Source organism: Narcine bancroftii, chromosome 2, assembly GCF_036971445.1.
Source record: "Narcine bancroftii isolate sNarBan1 chromosome 2, sNarBan1.hap1, whole genome shotgun sequence".
Lineage (NCBI taxonomy): Eukaryota > Metazoa > Chordata > Chondrichthyes > Torpediniformes > Narcinidae > Narcine > Narcine bancroftii.
Window position 1 is genome coordinate 37054873 of NC_091470.1, and position 19220 is coordinate 37074092.

Here is a 19220-nt window from a genome sequence, read left to right on the forward strand (position 1 = left end):
TTAGATGGATATAACTGAGGAATCATACATTCTGGGTTACAGACTTCCCAATAGCCAATGGAAGCTGAAGGAAACAATAGAGTTATTATAGTGGGTAATTTTGATTTCCCTGATGCTGACTGGGACTCCCTTGGTGTCAAGAGCTTGCATGGGGTAGAATTGTTAAGTTCACCCAGGAAAGTTTCTTGGTACGGTATGTAGATAGTCCAACTTGAGATAGGTTTGTATTAGATCTTGATGAATGAAACTGGTCAGTGATCAAAGTTTACAGTGGGGAGGATTTTGGGAACAGGGATCAGGGAGCTTGAGCTGCAATTGGATGAACTGAGGATCATAAGGGAAGCAGAGGCAGTGATAGAGAGGAGTTACAGGGAGACAGTCACCCCTAGAAGGCAGGAGTCAGGGAATTGGGTGACTGTGAGGAAAGGAGGGAGAGCGCCAGTGCAGAGTACCCCTGTGGAAGTGCCCCTCAGCAACATGTATTCGGCTTTGGATACTGTTGGGGAGAATAGCCTATCAGGGACGAGTCGTGGGGGTCAGGTATCTGGCACAGGGGCTGCCCCTGAGGTTCAGAAGGGAAGGAAGGATAAGAATAGGATTCTTGTAGTTGGGGACTCATTAGTCAGAGGGACAGATAGGAGGGTTGTGGGAAGAGATAGGGGATCCAGGTTGGTATGTTGCCTCCCTGGTGCCAGGGTCAGGGATATCTCTGATCGAGAACATAGCATTCTGCAAGGGGAAGGAGAACAGCCAGAAGTCGTGGTCCATGTGGGGACCAATGACTTAGTTAGAAGTGGGGATGAGGTCCTGAAACAGGATTATGTAGAATTAGGTAGGAAGTTAAAAAACAGGACCTCCAAGGTAGTAATCTCTGGATTGCTGCCCGTGCCACGAGCTAGTGAGGGTAGAAATAGGAGGATGAATGCGTGGCTAAAGAGATGGTGCAGGGGGCAAGGGATAAGATTTCTGGATCATTGGGATCTTTTCTGGGGAAGGTTGGACCTGTACAAGAGGGACGGACTCCACTTGAACTGGAGGGGGACCAATGTGCTGGCAAGTAGATTTGCTAGAGCAGTGGGGGAAGGTTTAAACTAGTTTGGCAGGGGGGTGGGGAACAGAGTGTGAGAGCAGTGTCCAGGGAATATGGCAACCTAGCTAGGAATAAAAAAGATAAGAAAGGTAGAATGGAGATTAGGGTAGAAGGTAAAAAAGAGAATATATGTGAGGGTCATTCTCTGAGATGCATATATTTTAATGCAAGAAGCATAGTGAACAAGGTAGATGAGCTGAGAGCATGGATAGATACTTGGGGTCACGATATTGTGGCAATTAGTGAGACCTGGCTACAGGAGGGGCAGGACTGGCAACTTAATATTCCAGGATACATTTGTTTTAGATGTGATAGATCAGGGGGTAAAAAAGGAGGAGGAGTTGCTCTGCTTGTTAGGGAGGACATTACTGCCGTGAGGTGGTAGGATGGTTTGGAGGGATCGACCAGTGAGGCTGTTTGGGTGGAATTGAATGGTGGAGGAGGCAAGAGGGCACTAATATGGGTGTATTACAGACCACCAAATGGGCCAAGGGAATTAGAGGAACAAATTTGTAGGGAGGTAACGTATATGTGTGAAAATCATAGGGTAGTGATCATGGGAGATTTTAACTTCCCACTCATTGATTGGGATACCCATACAGTTAGAGGGCTGGATGGGCTGGAGTTCATTAAATGTGTTCAGGTTTGTTTTCTAAATCAGTTAGTAGAAGAACCGACTCGGGATGGTGTAATACTGGATCTCCTGTTAGGGAACGAGTTAGGTCAGGTAGCGGACATTAATGTTGGAGAACCAATTGGGTCTAGTGATCATAATTCTGTTAGTTTTAGGGTAGTTTTAAGGAAGAGCAAGGAGAGGCCTAAAGTTGAGGTTCTGGATTGGAAAAGAGCAAATTTTGAAGGAATAAGAAGGGATTTGGAGAGTATTGAGTGGGACAGGATATTTTCAGGTAAGGATGTTAATGAAAAATGGAGGATATTCAAAAAAGAAATTTTGAGGGTACAGAGTAGTTATGTCCCAGTGTGGATCAAAGGAAAGGCTGGAAGTCATAGGGAGGCTTGGTTTTTGAGGAATATTGGAAATTTGGTTAGGAGAAAAAGGGAGGTGTACAAGAGGTATAAAGAGCAGGGAGCTGAGAAGTTGAAGGAGGACTACAAGGAGTGTAGAAGGAATCTTAAGAAAGAAATTAGAAAGGCCAAAAAAAGGCACGAAGAGGCTTTGGCTGACAGAGTAAAAATAAATCCAAAGGGTTTCTATAAGTACATTAAAAGTAAAAGATTAGTGAGAGATAAAATTGGACCCCTTGTAGATAGCGAGGGTAGGCTGAGTGAGAGGTCTGAGGAAATGGGGGAAATTTTGAATGATTTCTTTGCCTCGGTATTCACTAGGGAAAAAAATGTTGAACCATTTGAAGTAAAGAAAAATAGTGGGGAGGTCATGAAGCATATAAGGATAACCGAGGAGGTAGTGATGGCTGTGTTAAAAAAGATAAAGGTGGATAAATCTCCCGGACCGGACAAAATATTCCCTAGGACACTCAGGGAGGCTAGTGGACAGTTAGTGGGGCCATTAACAGAGATATTTGGATGTCACTGGCCACAAAGGATTGGAGGGTGGCGCATGTGGTTCCTCTGTTTAAGAAAGGGTCCAAATGCAAACCTGGGAATTATAGGCCTGTAAGTCTGACGTCTGTGGTGGGCAAGTTGATGGAAAGTGTTCTGAGGGATGCTATTTACAAATTTTTGGAGGGACAGGGATTGATAGGGAGTAATCAGCATGGTTTTGTCAGGGGTCGATCATGCTTGATAAATCTGATTGAGTTCTTCGAGGGGGTTACAAAAAAGATTGATGAAGGGAAAGCTGTGGATGTTATCTATTTGGACTTTAGTAAAGCTTTTGACAAAGTTCCCCACAGGAGGTTAGGAAAAAAGGTGGAGGCATTAGGTATAAATAAGGAGGTAGTGAAATGGATTCAGCAGTGGTTGGATGGAAGGTGTCAGAGAGTAATGGTAGAAAATTGTTTGTCCAATTGGAGGCCGGTGACTAGTGGAGTTCCTCAGGGTTCGGTCCTGGGTCCACTATTATTTGTTATATATATATTAACGATCTGGATGTAGGGGTAGAGAATTGGATAAGAAAGTTTGCGGATGACACAAAGATTGGTGGTGTTCTGGACAGTGAGGTAGATTACCGTAGATTAAAAGGTCATTTAGGAAGGCTGGAGGTGTGGGCTGAGAAATGGCTGATGGAATTTAATACAGAGAAATGTGAGGTGCTACATTTTGGAAAGGCAAATTTAAATAGGTCATATACATTGAATGGTAGACAATTGAGGAGTGCAGAGCAACAAAGGGATTTAGGAGTGATGGTAAATAGTACCCTCAAGGCTGATACTCAGGTAGATAGTGTGGTGAAGAAGGCATTTGGAATGTTGGCCTTCATAAATCGGAGTATTGAATTCAAGAGTAGGGAGGTTATGATGAAATTGTACAAGGCATTGGTGAGGCCAAATTTGAAGTACTGTGTACAGTTTTGATCACCAAATTATAGGAAAGATATAAACAAAATAGAGAGAGTGCAGAGAAGGTTGACGAGAATGTTGACAGGATTTCAGGGTCTGAGTTACAGGGAAAGGTTGTGCAGACTGGGGCTTTTTTCTCTGGAGCGTAGAAGATTGAGAGGGGACTTGATAGAGGTGTTTAAGATTTTAAAGGGGACAGACAGAGTAAATGTGGATAGGCTTTTTCAATTAAGAAAGGGGGAGATTCAAACTAGAGGACATGGTCTAAGATTGAAGGGGAAACATTATAAGGGGAACATGAGGGGAAATTTCTTTACGCAGAGGGTGGTGGGGATGTGGAATGAGCTTCCGGCAGACGTGGTCGAGGCGGGATCATTGGTTACATTTAAGGAAAGACTGGATCGTTACATGGATAGGAGGGGACTAAAGGGGTATGGACCAGGTGCTGGTCAGTGGGACTAGGAGGGTGGGGATTTGCTACGGCATGGACTAGTAGGGCCGAACTGGCCTGTTCTGTGCTGTAAGTGGTTATATGGTTATGGTTAAGATGGATAAAGATAAGAAAAATCCTCAGGTGAAATTGATAAATTGGGAGAAGACTGATTACAACAATAAAAGACAGGAATAGAGCACATAGATTCAGAGTGGTTATCTGATTGCTATTTTCTAACATGATTTATTCATTTTTATTTGGATGTGGCCTTTCCAAGACCCGCAGAAGCATACTTCACAGGTCCCAGATTTCTTGGTTCCATCATACATTTGACCCTCCATTAGGAAGTTGCCATTTTCTTAAAATCAAACAGAATTTTAAAAAAAATTGACACTTGTTAATTCATGGGCATTTGAAAGATGGTTTGGAGCAAATGTACTTTAAACTCATCAAATTGCCTATAATTTTTTAAAAGAAAATGCTCTTTTTTCACCTCTTGGCAATTCAAATTTCATTGCATCTCTGCTTAGAATTGGAATCAATGAAAACTTGAAATGGATGGTTTTCCTAATGGACAAGGAAATTCTGGGAAATGGCTTTCTTTGCATGTACATTGTGAAATCAGCCATTGAACATTATATAATGAATCCAGGAACTTCAGTAAGAATGTGTATCTGATTTTTAAAATTAAAATATTTGCAGTAATGTTAGAATAGCAATTCATGCCTCCAAATACATCACATATATCTATCATATAAATTTATTCCTGTAGGCTGTGAGATTGATTAACCATACTCTAACTAAGTTAATCATCTCAAAATGTTGATTATATATTCATTCTAAATTGTACCTTTATGTATATATGCTTATGTTTTGCATTGTAAATGTACTGTATGTGCACCATGGTCCAGAGAAAAGTTGTTTTATCTGGTTAAATATGTCAAGTTAGATGATAATAAACTTGAACTTGATTGGATAGGGGCATAGTATGCTGTATTTATGACATCCCTCCACAATTTCATCTCTTTCTGTCTGCAAGCTCTCTGACACAGGAATATGTATTCTGCAGTGTAGAATCATTCTATGTGGTATTATGAATTATTTATTTTGTATCTATATTTAAGAACAATATTAAATTTTCTTCACCTGATACCAATGGGAAAAGCCAAATCTTTGCTGTGTCCCTGAAAGAGGAAAAGAAATGTGCAGGCCTTATTCTATCCAGAGAATTTCAAGCACGTGATTGTGAGTATCTATTCCTTGGGGAAATCAGGTTAATTTGAGATCCACATAATTTTAATTAACTAAAATTCAGTCCACTGATATTCTTTTGTGAAGGACAAATGTATTTTCTGTGAAGGACAAATTAACAGACTATGTGGTCTATGGACTTTAAACTGGTGAATTATTGTTTGAAAATATATACACGAGATCTTTTAAATCTAAGAATGCAATGTTTATAAATTTTTGTGATGGAACCACTGTATTACTGTTTGTACTTGTATGTTTGACCTGACCCTTGCTAATTGTACCTGTGGCTCCTCCCCTTGATTTCCCTAATAAAGACGGCAATGCCATAATCCCTCCTCCAGAATAAGCTTGGGGTCTTGGTGTGGTGAATGTCTGCCAAGTTGCCTGTCTCCCCTCTGGCGAGCCTTGTTCTACTAACATTGGCTGTGCATTATCTCTACTGTTAAGGACACTCCCTTTGGATATAACTGTATATGCACCTACTGTCTTTCATTATTGTACCATGAGTTTCTGCTAATAAAAGCCATGATTATTGTTTGACCACATCGTCTTTGTCTACTTTACCAACTGGCACTTCAATTTTATTAGCAGAAATTTTTAGCAACAGCTAAAGAACTCAACCTTGCATTTAACGAGGTCAAATGAGTGTTCAACGCGACAGAGCTACCTATTTTGGGCTACATTGTCCGCAAGGGAGAAATCTGCCCCAACCCAGAAAGAATGGCCTCCCCTTAAGAAGTTACCACCTCCAAACTTTGCTCGGGGGAAACCTTCAGTCATCTGCACTCACCAACCATTGTACTGGACCTCCACTTATTAGCCCCAACAAGAGGAAGGGGTGAACCAGGTGAGGCCAGATCTCTTAGGGGTACAGTGTCAGTACTCCTGACTGGGAATTTAACATGAGCGTAGTTGGGATTAGTATGCAGTAGCTGAACTGGTTGGACTAGGGGGTCTGTTTTACGCGCCCGAGCGTGGCTCTTTAGCAGCATGGTTCTATGCTCAGATAAACAGGCTGGCAAGTCCATCACAGTTCCTGATTTCCTAGGAAAGGTAAACTTGCATTCATGAGGTGTTTGTTTAGTTGCAGTACACAATAATGACCAAATAGAATGTAGTGCCTCAGGCAGCACCTCCTGCCACCGGGTAATAGGGTAACCATGTGTTTTTAAAGCAAGATTAACAGTCTTCCAGACTGTAGCATTAGCCCTTTCATCCTGCCCATTGCCCTGCAGGTTGTAGTTCGTGGTATGGCTGGTGGCAATCCCCTTTCGTAGCAGGGCTCGCCGCAGTTCAGTGCTCATGAATGCTGAGCCTCTATGGTATGAATGTAATTGGGAAAACCAAAAATGCTGAAAATTCTGTCAAGTGACTTAATGAAGCCTGGAATATTTGTCAATTACAGTAAGGAAATATATATTCTTGTTGTTGGAAGGTAACGGCCCTTTAAAATCTAACCAAATCCTCTCAAAAGGTCGGGTTGCCATGATGAGAGTGGCCTCCGGAGCTTTGAAGTATTGCGGTTTGCATTCTGTGCAAACAGGACAGCTTTTAGTCAATTTCCTGACTTCCAGAGAGTAAGGAAGGTTGTTAGCCCTTATGTAATGGAAGAATCTCGTGACTCCTGGGTGGCACTGTCTGCTATGGATCTCTTTTAGCCCCTCCAGCTGAGCACCAGCAGCAGATCGTGACAATGTGTCAGAGGGATCATTTAACCTGCCCGGTCAGTACTGGATCTCATAATTATAAGTTGAGAGTTCTATTCACCAGCGTGCCATCTTGTTGTTCTTGATTTTACTTTTGTGTTTAGTATTAAACATGTAGGCTACAGATTTCTGATCAGTGACAAGAGTAAATTTAGTAAGTTATATCCAAGGGGAGTGTCCTTAACAGTAGAGATAATGCACAGCCAATGTTAAATAGAGCAAGGCTCGCCAGAGGGGAGACAGGCAGCTTGGCAGACATTCACCACACTTGGGTCAACAACAAGAGATGTACCATCAGTTTATGGTAATAAAAGCCTATCAGTCAGGTAAATTCTAGTTTTTGGAGTTGTTAATAGTGCATAAATATTCTAGACAAAAAATATAAACTACATAGTGTCCTAGATTTTGCCAGTGCTCCACATGGAACTGTCAGCATTTACTTGCTTAAATACAGCTAGTTCAGGGCTTCCACACAAATACAAAGTCCTGATTTTTATTGGTAGCACATTATCATTGACTTGCTGCTTGTGCTTTACCACTGGATTTTAAAACTAGGCTAAACACTTGGGATAAAACATTGTTTTAAATTTAGCTCTGCCTGAGAATGTTTTAATGAATCTTGGGAACCCAAAACAACCATTTGATCTTGCCTGTTTGGGTACTGTTGTTCTGCTTCACCAGCCCACTGCAATGAAAATAGTTTCTCTTCACTCATTCCCTGTCCCTATTCTTGAATCCTTGAGTTTTCTAGTCTCAGATCATGCCCCTGGTTCCAGTATCCTCAGAACCAACCTCTAATCTTTCCTTGTTTCTGCCCCCCCACCTGTCCCTACCCTGGATCTGGATTGGTTACTCTTGTATTAGTTTGATTACTGCTCTTGTTTTCCTTCAGGTGATTAATTTGGCAAATTCAGTAAATTGTATAAATGAATGTAAGCAGCAAAATTAATAAGCTTTATTTGGAAAGATTGCGATGAACTTGATCCAAGTCTGGTGTTCATGTCCCACACCCACCCAAGCTCCTGAGCTTCCTGCAGTGACAATAACCCTTGGCCTCTTCCCAGTTAAATTTCCTACAGTCAATTACAAAGTGTATGATCTGCAAGCATTAATGAGGATTTGATGGCTCATAAGGCCCTGCCCACATGGCCCCTTGATAGTTTTAAACTCTTTCAACTATTTCTGAATTGAATGTCTTTGCTCAGAGATATTGAAAGAAGTAGAGAAAAATAATTTTAAATTAGTTAAGTTGCATAATATGTTATGTAAGATGTGATATTTAATTTTTATATAAAAAAATAATATTCACCCTTTAGTTCTTCAGTCTGTGATCTGTTCAAATTATTGGGATTATACCAGGCTCAGTGCATCTGGCACGAGACTGAAATTCCTGACAGTGTGTCTAGCTCTGCAGTTTAGTAGGACTGAACCTTCTTTTTGAACGGTGTCAACATACAAGTGGAGTAGGTAATTGAATGGCCAATAAGGCACAGGAGCAGATTAGGCCATTCAGGTCATTGAGTCTTCGCCATCATTTGAGACATAGCTGATGTCTTCCTATATTCTCCCTGTATATTTTCATACTCTTACTAATCAATAACCTATTGACCTCTGCTTTAATATATCCAAAAGACAGCCTCCGCAGCTGTCTGTAGTGGCAGTGTTTAACAGAATCAATACTCTGTGGCTGAAGAAAATTTTCCTCATCTATGTTTGAAAGAAATTATCTTTTAATTCTGAAGCTATTCCTTCTGATCCTAGACTCTCCCTCTGCAGGAAACATTTTCTCCCATATCCACTCTATCTATCCAATTCAATAGGTTTCACAAGACCCCATGCTCTTCCATGTTCTTCTAAATACCAATGATTTCAGGCCTAGAGCCATTAAATCCTTCATAAACTACCTCTGGACCCTCTCTATCCATCCTTGGATACAGGGTCCAAAACTGTTTATAATTTTCCAAATGTGGTCTGACCAAAGCCTTAAAAAGCCTCAGCATTACATCCTTGCTTTGATATTCTAGTCCTATATTCAAGAGGGTAAAGGTATAAAATATGGAACTTTTACTACAGGTGTTTGAGGCACTAGTGAGACCCCCACATCAAAAGTATTGTACTGACGGAGCATAAAATAAATTTATAAGCCACATGGTATCTCTTAAATATAAATGCAGTTTTGAAATGCAAAATATTGCATTTGGTTTTAAAAAGAATGATCATTGTTGAAATACATTCCCTTATTGTGACATGAAATACAACTACGTCTGGAATTTTTAAAAAAAGTATTGTACTGTATACAGTTTTAGTCCCCTTAATTAAGATGAGAGATTATCATTGGAAATAGTTCAGAGAAGATTTCTGAAGATGAACTAGCGTATGGAGGTTGGGTCTGTTCTCATTGAGTTAAGAAGAATGGAAGGTGATTTTAGTGAGCCATCTAATATTTTTAGAGTTTGAGGGAGGAAATGTTAGGAAGATTTTTCTCCTCCTGGGAAATTCTAAAAGCAGAGGCCATAATGTCGGAATAAGTTGGTACCAATTGAAGACTGAAATGAGGGGAAAATTTAGTTGTGTTGTTATTTTTATTTTCGACTACAGGCTGTTGTGGCCCAAGAGCCCATGCCGCCTAATTAACCTACAACTCCCGGTGCATTTCAAACGGTGGGAGGAAACTGGATCCCCCAGAGGAAACCCACACAAACATGGAAGCACATGCAAACTCCTTACAGACAGCGCGGGATTCGAACCCCGGTCCCGATCATTGGTGCTGTAACTGCATTGTGCTAACCACTACCTGCTGCCTCTAACCTGTGTCTTGAAGTTTCCTGGCCCTGAAAGCTAAGGAGGCTGAATAATTAAATATATTTAAAATTGAGGAAAAAAAAATATTCAACAAGGGTCTTGGGGCAAGGGCAGGTATGTGAACTTGAGGAAAATTTGATCAGGCACGATCTTGTAAAATGATGCAGACTTGAGGGGTGATTGATCTACTCCTGTTCCTATGTCTTGCCACCTTATTAAACATCAAAAATTGTATATTTATACACATTTAAAAGTTTGAAACACAATACTGTTTAAACATGTCCTTTTTAAATGATTATTGTTAAAGCATTGCACAGTAACTCTAAAATCTCTACGAATAAGGCTGACAGATCCTGCGATGTATGGCTGGTGTAAACACTAGGGAACCTGTACAAATTTGTGCTGCTTCATTGTAGTTCATGTGGAACCTGGTTGGAAATCAGTCGCCAAGCTCTGCCAGCAAATTCAGGACTTCTGCTTTTCCATACTTGCTTTAACTTGTTAGAGATGAATGTTGCTAACATTTCTCAGTGAGTTCCACCCTAATGCCTTTTTGCTCACTGCCACATTTGTACTTAAATTTGGTGAAATAAAATTCTTGAAGTCTCAAGAACGGGTTCCTGATTCATCCGATGTCATTTCATCACAGAAGATTTGGGTGTAAAGCTTGTTGACAGAAGAAATCTTTCCCTCATGATATTGCTGAAAATGCAGTGTTTTGTCATTTTATTGATTTATGTTTCCCATTCGCTTTCCTACCTCTTTATTCATTCACTTGTCCTTGAGTGAAGTGACACCAGGGTCTGCTTCAAGGAGACAAAATATAGTTTTCCACTACTTTTTCTAACCGTGTTCCAAGATGTAATATTGCATTTGGCTCAAATGTTCAATGTGGCAACATCTGCTATTCAGCAGTTCAGTTTGTGCAGCCAGTGACCTTCTGTTTAGATTATCTTGATAATTAGATAACTAAAATTACGCATCGATTTCCAAAAGTCGGATAGTGGTTCAAACTTGTTTTGCTTACATTTCTGGTTTAGAGCAAACAGTGTTAGTACCTAATGCTGCTACTGGAAAAACAAAACCCTAATTAGTGAAGAGCCTCATGCATTTAACTCATTTTAACTTTTTTTTTCTGCTCATTGAGCTTCATCTAAAAGCTATGTGTATTTCGGGGGCTCAATTCTGATATGATAAACTTAATTTAGTTTAATTTGGGTGGTCTCAGCCAGTGTTAGTTGCTTAACCATTCTAGTTGCTATATGCTAGTTATCTCATTGCCAAGGTTTCAAATGAATGTATGCTTGTAGAGCCTAGAGAATAATCAGTTTGGAATTTGTTATTATTAGCAAAATGTAAACTAATTTATGTCTTCTAAAAATGAATAGTTCGCTTTAATAAATCACTTCCAGGAAAGAGAGCTTCAGTAATGTCATTCTTTTTTTAAAAAAAAAAGCTTTGTGATTTATTGTCTCCTGTATCAAGAGATTTCCAAAGATTTGTGGACTGTTTCCCTTCTAGCACATTTCACAATTTCTATATTTTTAATTGCATTGCTGATGTGGTCTGCCTATTATCTCTCGAGTAGCACAATATTCATTGGGGGAAACGATATGATTGTTAATAGATTTCAAGTTAGAGCAAAATAAAATTTGAATTTGGTGCTGCAGGATCTCGAAGACTAACTTTTATCTAACCTCTCATGAAGATTAACTGTTTGAATAAGATGCAAGAACGTTGCCCATGTTATTACTGAGGAAAAGCACATTTTTGGAGCAGCTAGAATTCCCTGGGAGAAAAAAAAACATGTAGATAGTATCGTACATTTTATATTTGTGTCCTTTGCATTTTGAAATATTCCACATTTCAATATGTGCAATAGATCATTAACCATATTGAACACCAACTAAGTACTCTCAAACCTTTTAAGAGTTTAAATTTGTTTGTAAATTAAATTGTGACTGGGTCAGTAGTTACTATCTGGTTAAAAAATAATCTGGGGGAAGTGTTTGAGGTAGGGGGAGTAGGGGTGTGATTGGGAGGATTATCATGGCTATGCATCATGTACAATATTGAAACAAGTCAAAAGGGAATGACACCAAATCGTCCACTGAGAATATTTGGGGTGCACAGCTGGGCAGGCAGCATTACAAAAATAACTTATTGAAAAGGCTCAAGTGTTACAAGATCAAACCAGCAACCACAAAGAAGGCATATCACACAGGGGTAAAGATGAACAATTACTTTATAAACAAAAAATTCACCTTCAAACTTTAATTCAAAATCCCCCCACCCTTTTATAACAATGCCCACTGGTTACTAAGCAAATTTCTATAACAGTGCAAAACTAATAAATTCCCCAGCCTAAATATAACATATGTAATTAAAGTCTAAGTTATATTTCCAACCAGTTCGCAGAAAAACTTGGACACAAAACACACAAGACTCACAAAATTTCGATCTCAACCGAAGCAAAGATCATAAACAAAATTCAGTTTGTTTGGTAAACTGAAGCCTAAAGATCTTTGAGAGAGAGAGAGAGCACAAAATTCGAAGTTGTCTTCTTGTGTTGCTTGCAGAGAGAGGAACAATGGCTTGGTCCAGATCCTTCTGGCTGCCTTCAGAATATTCATCCTTTTTGAAATCCCAACATTCTAAACTGTCCTCCAGACCATGACTCATACTTTGGGCTGCCTACCACTCCACAGCACCCCCTCCAGTGGTGGCTTATCCTCCAAGAAATTTTTAGATCACCTATTACTTTCCACCCTTCCCCCCCTCCCCACCCCTACCATAACAAAGGCCATAACTTCCTTTGTGTAATAAACATTTATGGCTGAAGTTGCTCATTGTCAAGACCATTTGTCTTTGGCTGCTAAGTTGTTTGAAGTAACGTGTCGTCATGGGATGGGAGCAGGTTTGCCATTATTTTTAGTTTGAGTTTTTTGTGCTCATCTTTGTATTTCTGTTCATATGCAACTGGAATTTTTAATATCATTGTGGGCTGAGGGGTCTGATCCTGTGTTGAGCTGGTCTATGTTCTGAGTAAATGCTGTTGAATGCCCAACTGTATATTTTGATTTTTTTTTTTAATTAAAAAAAAACTAACCGGGGGGGGGGGGGGGGGGGTTATTGCTGTAAATAAAGGCATTAATTTTCTCATTTTCCCCAATTAAGTTTTGAAATTATCTTTTTTAGGTCACATTAGGAGAATACTTGTCTGATAAGATCCATGCCAGCTCCTGTCAGTCTTGTTCCCTTTCTTACTCCTTGCCTGTAGTTCTGCAGTTTATTCTCTTAGGCCCATCTACTCCCCTTTAATTATTATTTTTTTTGCCACTAGGTTGTACCAAGAAGTAATTTGCACAGTAATGAATCTGCAAACATTTCTTTTGGGGGGTGAGGGAGGGAGGAGGGGAGGAAACCAGGTCACCCATGGAAACACTTGCCGCTTTCAGGTGCATTCTCCGCCAAGAATGCACTTGCAGAAGCGGATGCAGACCTGTGGAATAGTCATTCAGGTGGCAGCCCTGAAAGTGCTGCGCTATCCACCTGAAAGGGACAACTGCAGGAGAGGCACCTTGGAGCGCACTCTGGCTCCTGTCCCTTCGGGACATCGGGGCTGGGGTGGCCAGCACGAGACGTCGGGGCTGTCAAGGGCTCGCCAGCTGATCGTCATCCTTTTAGCAGGCACTTTCAGGCAGCTGCATTCAGGTGCCTAGGGGGTCTTCAGTGCTCCGGAGATTATCCCTCACCTGTAAGTGCCTAGTAACTGCTGCACCCTTGTGCTACCATATTCTTAAATGGCACCAATTAGATACATTAGTAAACAAATAAATTATTTCCATGTTATACTGTTGATTTTCTATTTTGTTCCAAATGCAACAAATGATGTTAATAAGTGAAATATTACCTTAGTGAAAACATCCACTGCTTGTGTTTATTCTCAATATTCATATAAATTCCAGCTGATATGATTTTATCCTGTTCTTCTTCAAAGACAGCCCATTCTGTTAGGCAGGTAACACATCAACATTGCCTAATCAGCAAAATAATACTGTTCACAGTACTCCAAATGTGGTCTGACCAATGTTCTATAAAACTAAAGCATAACCTCTTACTTTTGAAATCAATTCCCCTATGAAGAAATTCTATTGTTTTTGCTTTCTATGTCCACAAGACCTTTTGTGAAGCATGCAGAAGAACATCCAGATTGTTCTGCATCTCCAAGCTTTGTAACCACTCTTCATTTGTGTAATGAACTTTCAGGTTTTTAAGCCAAAATGGACATTCACATTTCCCCACATTTCATATCTTCATATCCCTTGTATTCTCTTGACAGTTCACTTTTGTGTCATCAGCAAATGACGCAGTCGTACTTTTGATGTCTTCATTCAAGTCATGAATACAGATTGTAAAAAGTGAAGCCCTTGGCAGAAATCCCTGAGGCAGACTGCTTATTCCATATTGCAGCCCATCTATTCCCACCTTTTTTTTCCCTGCAAGAAGGTAAAGTTCTTGGTGTCCTCCCAAAAGGTTTAACTTCAGCCTGGACTGTTCTGTCACTTTAATTTGGTGGGGGGGGGGGGGGGGAAAATAGAGAAAGTCTTCAGATGAACCTACAAGAAGAAAATCTGCACATTCTCCTTTATGACAATGTCTGTTTCTTGATGGATGCTGTGGTTTACTCCCATTTCCCAGATGTGCGCAAAATGGTATGTTAATTTGTCACTGTAAATTGTCCCATAGCAGGCGAGATGAGAATGCAAGAAGAGAAAATTGGATGAATGTCAGATTAGTGTAAATGAGTGACTGATGATCAGCATGGCCCTATTAAGATGCTCCAACTGTATCTATGAATATAATCTGGTGGAATCAGATTTTTGACTGGTCCTATTACTGAATGAATTTGTATGCTAAGATTCAGAGTCTGGATTTGGAAAGTGGAATTCTTGGCCTAAGATGGGTGGATTGTTGCTTGGAAACAACAAAATATGGCAGGAGGAAACAATATTTGTGAGCAGCTTGCAGTTGTGTGTATTTAGGTATGTTAGTATGTATAAATAAATAAATTAATTTTTAAAAAAATTTATATATATATATAGTGAATGATGGTGGAACCCATATACTCATTACTATCAGACTTCTAAGTGATACAAATCACTGCTTTGGAAAATGTTATAGAAGAAGATTCAATGAGTGTCTAGAATACTGTACATCTTTTATATGGAATGCTATGTGGTCTTGCTTTCCAAGAGATTGGTGGGATGCCTATCAAGAAGCTGGTGCTGTCTTGAATTATGATTTTCTTCTTTGGTATCACAGATGAATATCAGTGTACATGAATAGTTTTCTGTAGCATTCCAGACCTGCAAATAATTAAAAGTTAATGCAAGGCCCTCATTGCAAAATACCTCATCTCCAACTTGCTGACTGCACCATAGATTTTGTGACTGACCAGTTGAATTTCTGGTTAAAGATTACTTTGCCTGGGTGCTGGTAGCTGGAATTTAGGTTTAGAATTCTCTTTGCTGTGTCTAGTGGTTCTAAAGGCAGCCACTAGTTTTCATTCTTTCACTTGGAAGCAAGTTATGGACTTCAAAAAAAAAAGGGAATCATCACAATATTCTGAAATCTTCTAAGTTATTCCATAGACTTTAAAAAAATTTAGACATACAGTATGGTAACAGACATGGGCAGAATGTACAAACTCCTACAGACCGCTGGCGCTGTAACAATTTTGCTATGCTAAACCGTACCGCACTGATGTGTTGTGTAATTGAACCCAATCAGCTCTTCCAAATGACATCTTCAAACTTGCAGGTGAATAACAATCCCTGAAAATAGCATATGTCTTGTTCTTACTCCCCTAATCTTATTTCCTGACATGACCAACAATATCTGATTATTGCATATTCTTGAAGTATTTTGATCAGGAGTATCATAGGCACTCCATGTTAATGGATGGCATACACTTTGGATTTCCTTTTATTTTGTAAGGCAAATTGTAAACTATGGATGGTTATTCATGACTTTTTTCAGTCATAGTGTTTAAAATGATATGTGGTTGAATGTATGGGTCATTGCTTCATATTTTTTCCAATTGGTGTCACCTGTGCTACCATTTTTTTTCTTGGATTAAAGTTGATAAATATCATATAACTTAAAGATTTAAAAAAAAATTACTTGTGTTGTTCAAATGTTTTTTTTCAATAAGTATCTTCTTCCAATCTTGAACAGTGTGATAGATAAGGCTTTGTAAGGCACTGGTGAGACCTCACTTGGAGTACGGCGTACATTTTTGTGCTCCTTGTTGAAGAAAGGTTGAGGGTTCAGAGAAGTTTCACAGAAATAATTCCTGGAGGGAATCCAGGGTGTCAACATCTCTGAAGACCTATCCTGGGGCCATCATGTTGGTACAATCATGAAGAAGGCACGTCAGCAGCTATATTGTGTTAGGAGTTTGAGGAGATTTAGTATGTCAACGAAGACCCTTGCAAATTTCTACAGGTGTTCAGTGGAGAACATTCTAACAGATTTTATTTCCAAATTGTATGTGTATGTACAGTTTGAATAAAATGATCCAGTATTTCCAAGGATGCTGTGCATATCTGAAATTGAAAAGTACTTTTCATCAAGGACAGGCAGATTCTTGACTAATGACACATCTGGCTTAATGACAGAGGTGGTTCAACAGCCTAACTTACAGTTACTAGGAGTACATTTTGTAGTCATTAGTGCATCACTGTCTGGTATGGAGGTGGCAATGGACAAGAACAGATTATAGAGTGTTGTAAACTTGGCCATTGCCATCATGGGCATTAGCCTTCAGTCCATCAAGGACATCTACAAGAAGTGGTGCCTCAAGAAAGCAGTTTCTATTATCGAGGACCCTCACTACCTAGAGGCCATGCCTTTTTGTCATCAGCAGGGAGGTATAGGAGCCTGAAGACAAACACTCAACATTTTTCAAAAATGGATCATTTCCCTTCGACCATCAGATTTCGGAATGGACAATGAATCTCTGGATGCTACCTCTTTGGTGCACTGTTAATTTATTTATTTGTTTGTTTTTAATATCTTTACAGAATTGTAATTTGTAGTAATTTTGCATCTTGATCTACACAATCCTGCTGCTGCAAAACAACAAATTTCATGACACATATTCATGACCATAAATCTGATTCTGAAAGAACGACTTTTGGCCTGGACAGATGTGGCTAAGTTATTTCCCATGGTAGGGGAGTCTAGGGCAAGAGGATGTAACTTCAAGATTAGTCATTTAAAACTGATACAGAGGAATTTCTTTAGCCAGAGAGCAGTGAAGCTCTGGAATTTGCTGCCATAGGCAGCCATGGAGGCCAAGCCGTGAGGTGTATTAAAGGCAGATGTTGATGGGTATTTGAATTTTCAGGGAATCATGGGTTATGGGAAGGAGGTGGGAAAATGGATCAGCTCGTGATGAAATGATGGAGTGGACTCAATGGGTTGAATGGCCCATTGCTGCTCCTTTATCATTTTCCTGTAATGCATTTAAATATCATAGCAAGTCTCTTTAAATCATATTTGGGTCATTTTCCTTTTCTGATTATGTAATTACCCTTTGCAAATTGAATGAATAATGATTTGACCTTACTAAAAATAAGCAAGGTGGTAAACCATTCCTGAAATATATTCTTGTAATTTATTTTCACTTAGTTAATGGTTACTTTATAATAATTTCCAAATGGTATGTGTATGTATGTATGTACAGTTTGAATAAAATGATCCATAATTTCCAAGGATGCTGCATATCTGAAATCAAAGTACTTTTCATCAAGGACAGGCAGATTCTTGACACATCTGGCATAATGACACAGGTGGTTCAACAGCCTAACTTACAGTTATTAGCAGTACATTTGGTAGTCATTCCATTATCAAGTTTCATGAATGCCTTTTCCTTTGTAAAACTTTTGTGGTTGTGACAGACAGTACCCTCCATAATGTTTGGGACAAGGACACATTTATTACCTTTATTTGCTCCCGTGCTCTACAGTTTTAAATTTTTAATCATACAATTCACATCTGAAGCTGGTTAAACAGGATTCTTTTGACACTGCGGTTAAGTGAATAAACACACCTTGATGAAGGGCTCAAGCCCGAAACGTTGGTGAAGTATCTTCACTTTTGCAACATAAAGGCACTGTTTGACCTGCTAACTCTCTCCAGCATTTTTTTTTTTTCAATTCATATCTGAAAGTGCACGTTCAAGATTTTATTCGAGGTTATTTGTGTGCATTTCAGGGTACCATATTTGGGACATAGCAATCGTATGTCTATTAAAGTAGTCCTGTTTAGTACCTTTACTGCATATCCTTTGCATGAAATTACTGCTTGACATCTGTGATTCATTGATATCACCAGTTGCTGAGTATCTTTTCTGGTGATGCTTTGCCAGGCCTCTACCACAGCCATCTTCAGCTCCTGTTTGTCAGGGGCTTTTCCCCTTGAGTTCTCTCTTCAGCAGATGGAAGGCATTCTCAATCGGATTTAGATTGGGTGACTGACTTGGGCGTTCAAGAATTTTCCAGTGTTAAGCTTTGAAAAGCTCCTTTGTTGCATCAGCAATATGTTTGGGATCATTGTCTTGCTGTAGGATGAAACACCACCCATGAGATTGGAGGTATTTATTTGAAATTGAGCAGATAAAATATTGCTATGCATCTCCGAATTCATTTTGCTTCTGCTGTCAACAGTTACATAATCAATGAAGACGAGTGCAGCCATACCTCTGGCAGACCAGACCATAATGCCCCCACTACCATGTTTCACAGATGAGATGAATGGAGGTCTTCCTTGGAATACCAGTCCCTTTACAATTACTGAGTTCACTCTTTCTTCTTAATGTTGGTCTTGGTAATCTTAAAGTTTGGGTGATGTTTCTCGCAGTTTTTGTTTCATCCTCCTAATGGCTTCTTTGACTTTCATTGGCTTAACTCCTCATGTTGAAAAATGGCAACCACAGACTCCATTTGTGATCAAAACCTTAGAAGCAAGCATGGGTTCAAATCCCATCCTCGTTGCCACTGGGGACCTCAGTGCCAGACCGAAATTACTAAGTCAAAAAGAGATAACTCTTAATTCTGTGTAAGAGATAGTCTTGGGTTTCAAAATGTCTGATAATAATAACATGGACATCTGCCAAGGTGATCCCCCCCCCTATTGATTGGCAAATTTCTTACCAAAACTGCTTTCCCTGCAGAAAAAATAACCATGAGCCTGATAACTGTTATTTCAGACAGTATAGGTGCCATCTATGTGACAGAGGGGCATATTAAAGCCAAGTGCCCGAGAAACAAAGATTAAAAAGAAGGGACAGAGATACAAAAAATGCCCCACCGGAGTGAGAATGGTGGAAGAAAAGGTCAAAAGCACGGAAACAAATGACTTGGAAGAAGATAAGATAGGAAATCATGTAT

General features: G+C 39.6%; 1 protein-coding gene across 3 annotated transcripts in view; it reads left to right on the forward strand.

Moving 5' to 3' along the window:
- Positions 1–19220, forward strand: part of rtn1a (reticulon 1a) — a 206842-nt gene that overhangs the window by 25722 nt on the left and 161900 nt on the right. Inside the window, exon 1 of one of the 3 annotated variants that reach the window (XM_069916311.1) lies at positions 12450–12679. The exons of the other annotated variants lie outside the window; for them this stretch is intronic. Within the exon in view, the coding sequence (XP_069772412.1) occupies positions 12595–12679 (85 nt within the window). The 5' untranslated portion in view covers positions 12450–12594. Of the gene's footprint in view, positions 1–12449; positions 12680–19220 lie in introns of those variants that run through there. 3 annotated transcript variants of the gene reach the window in all.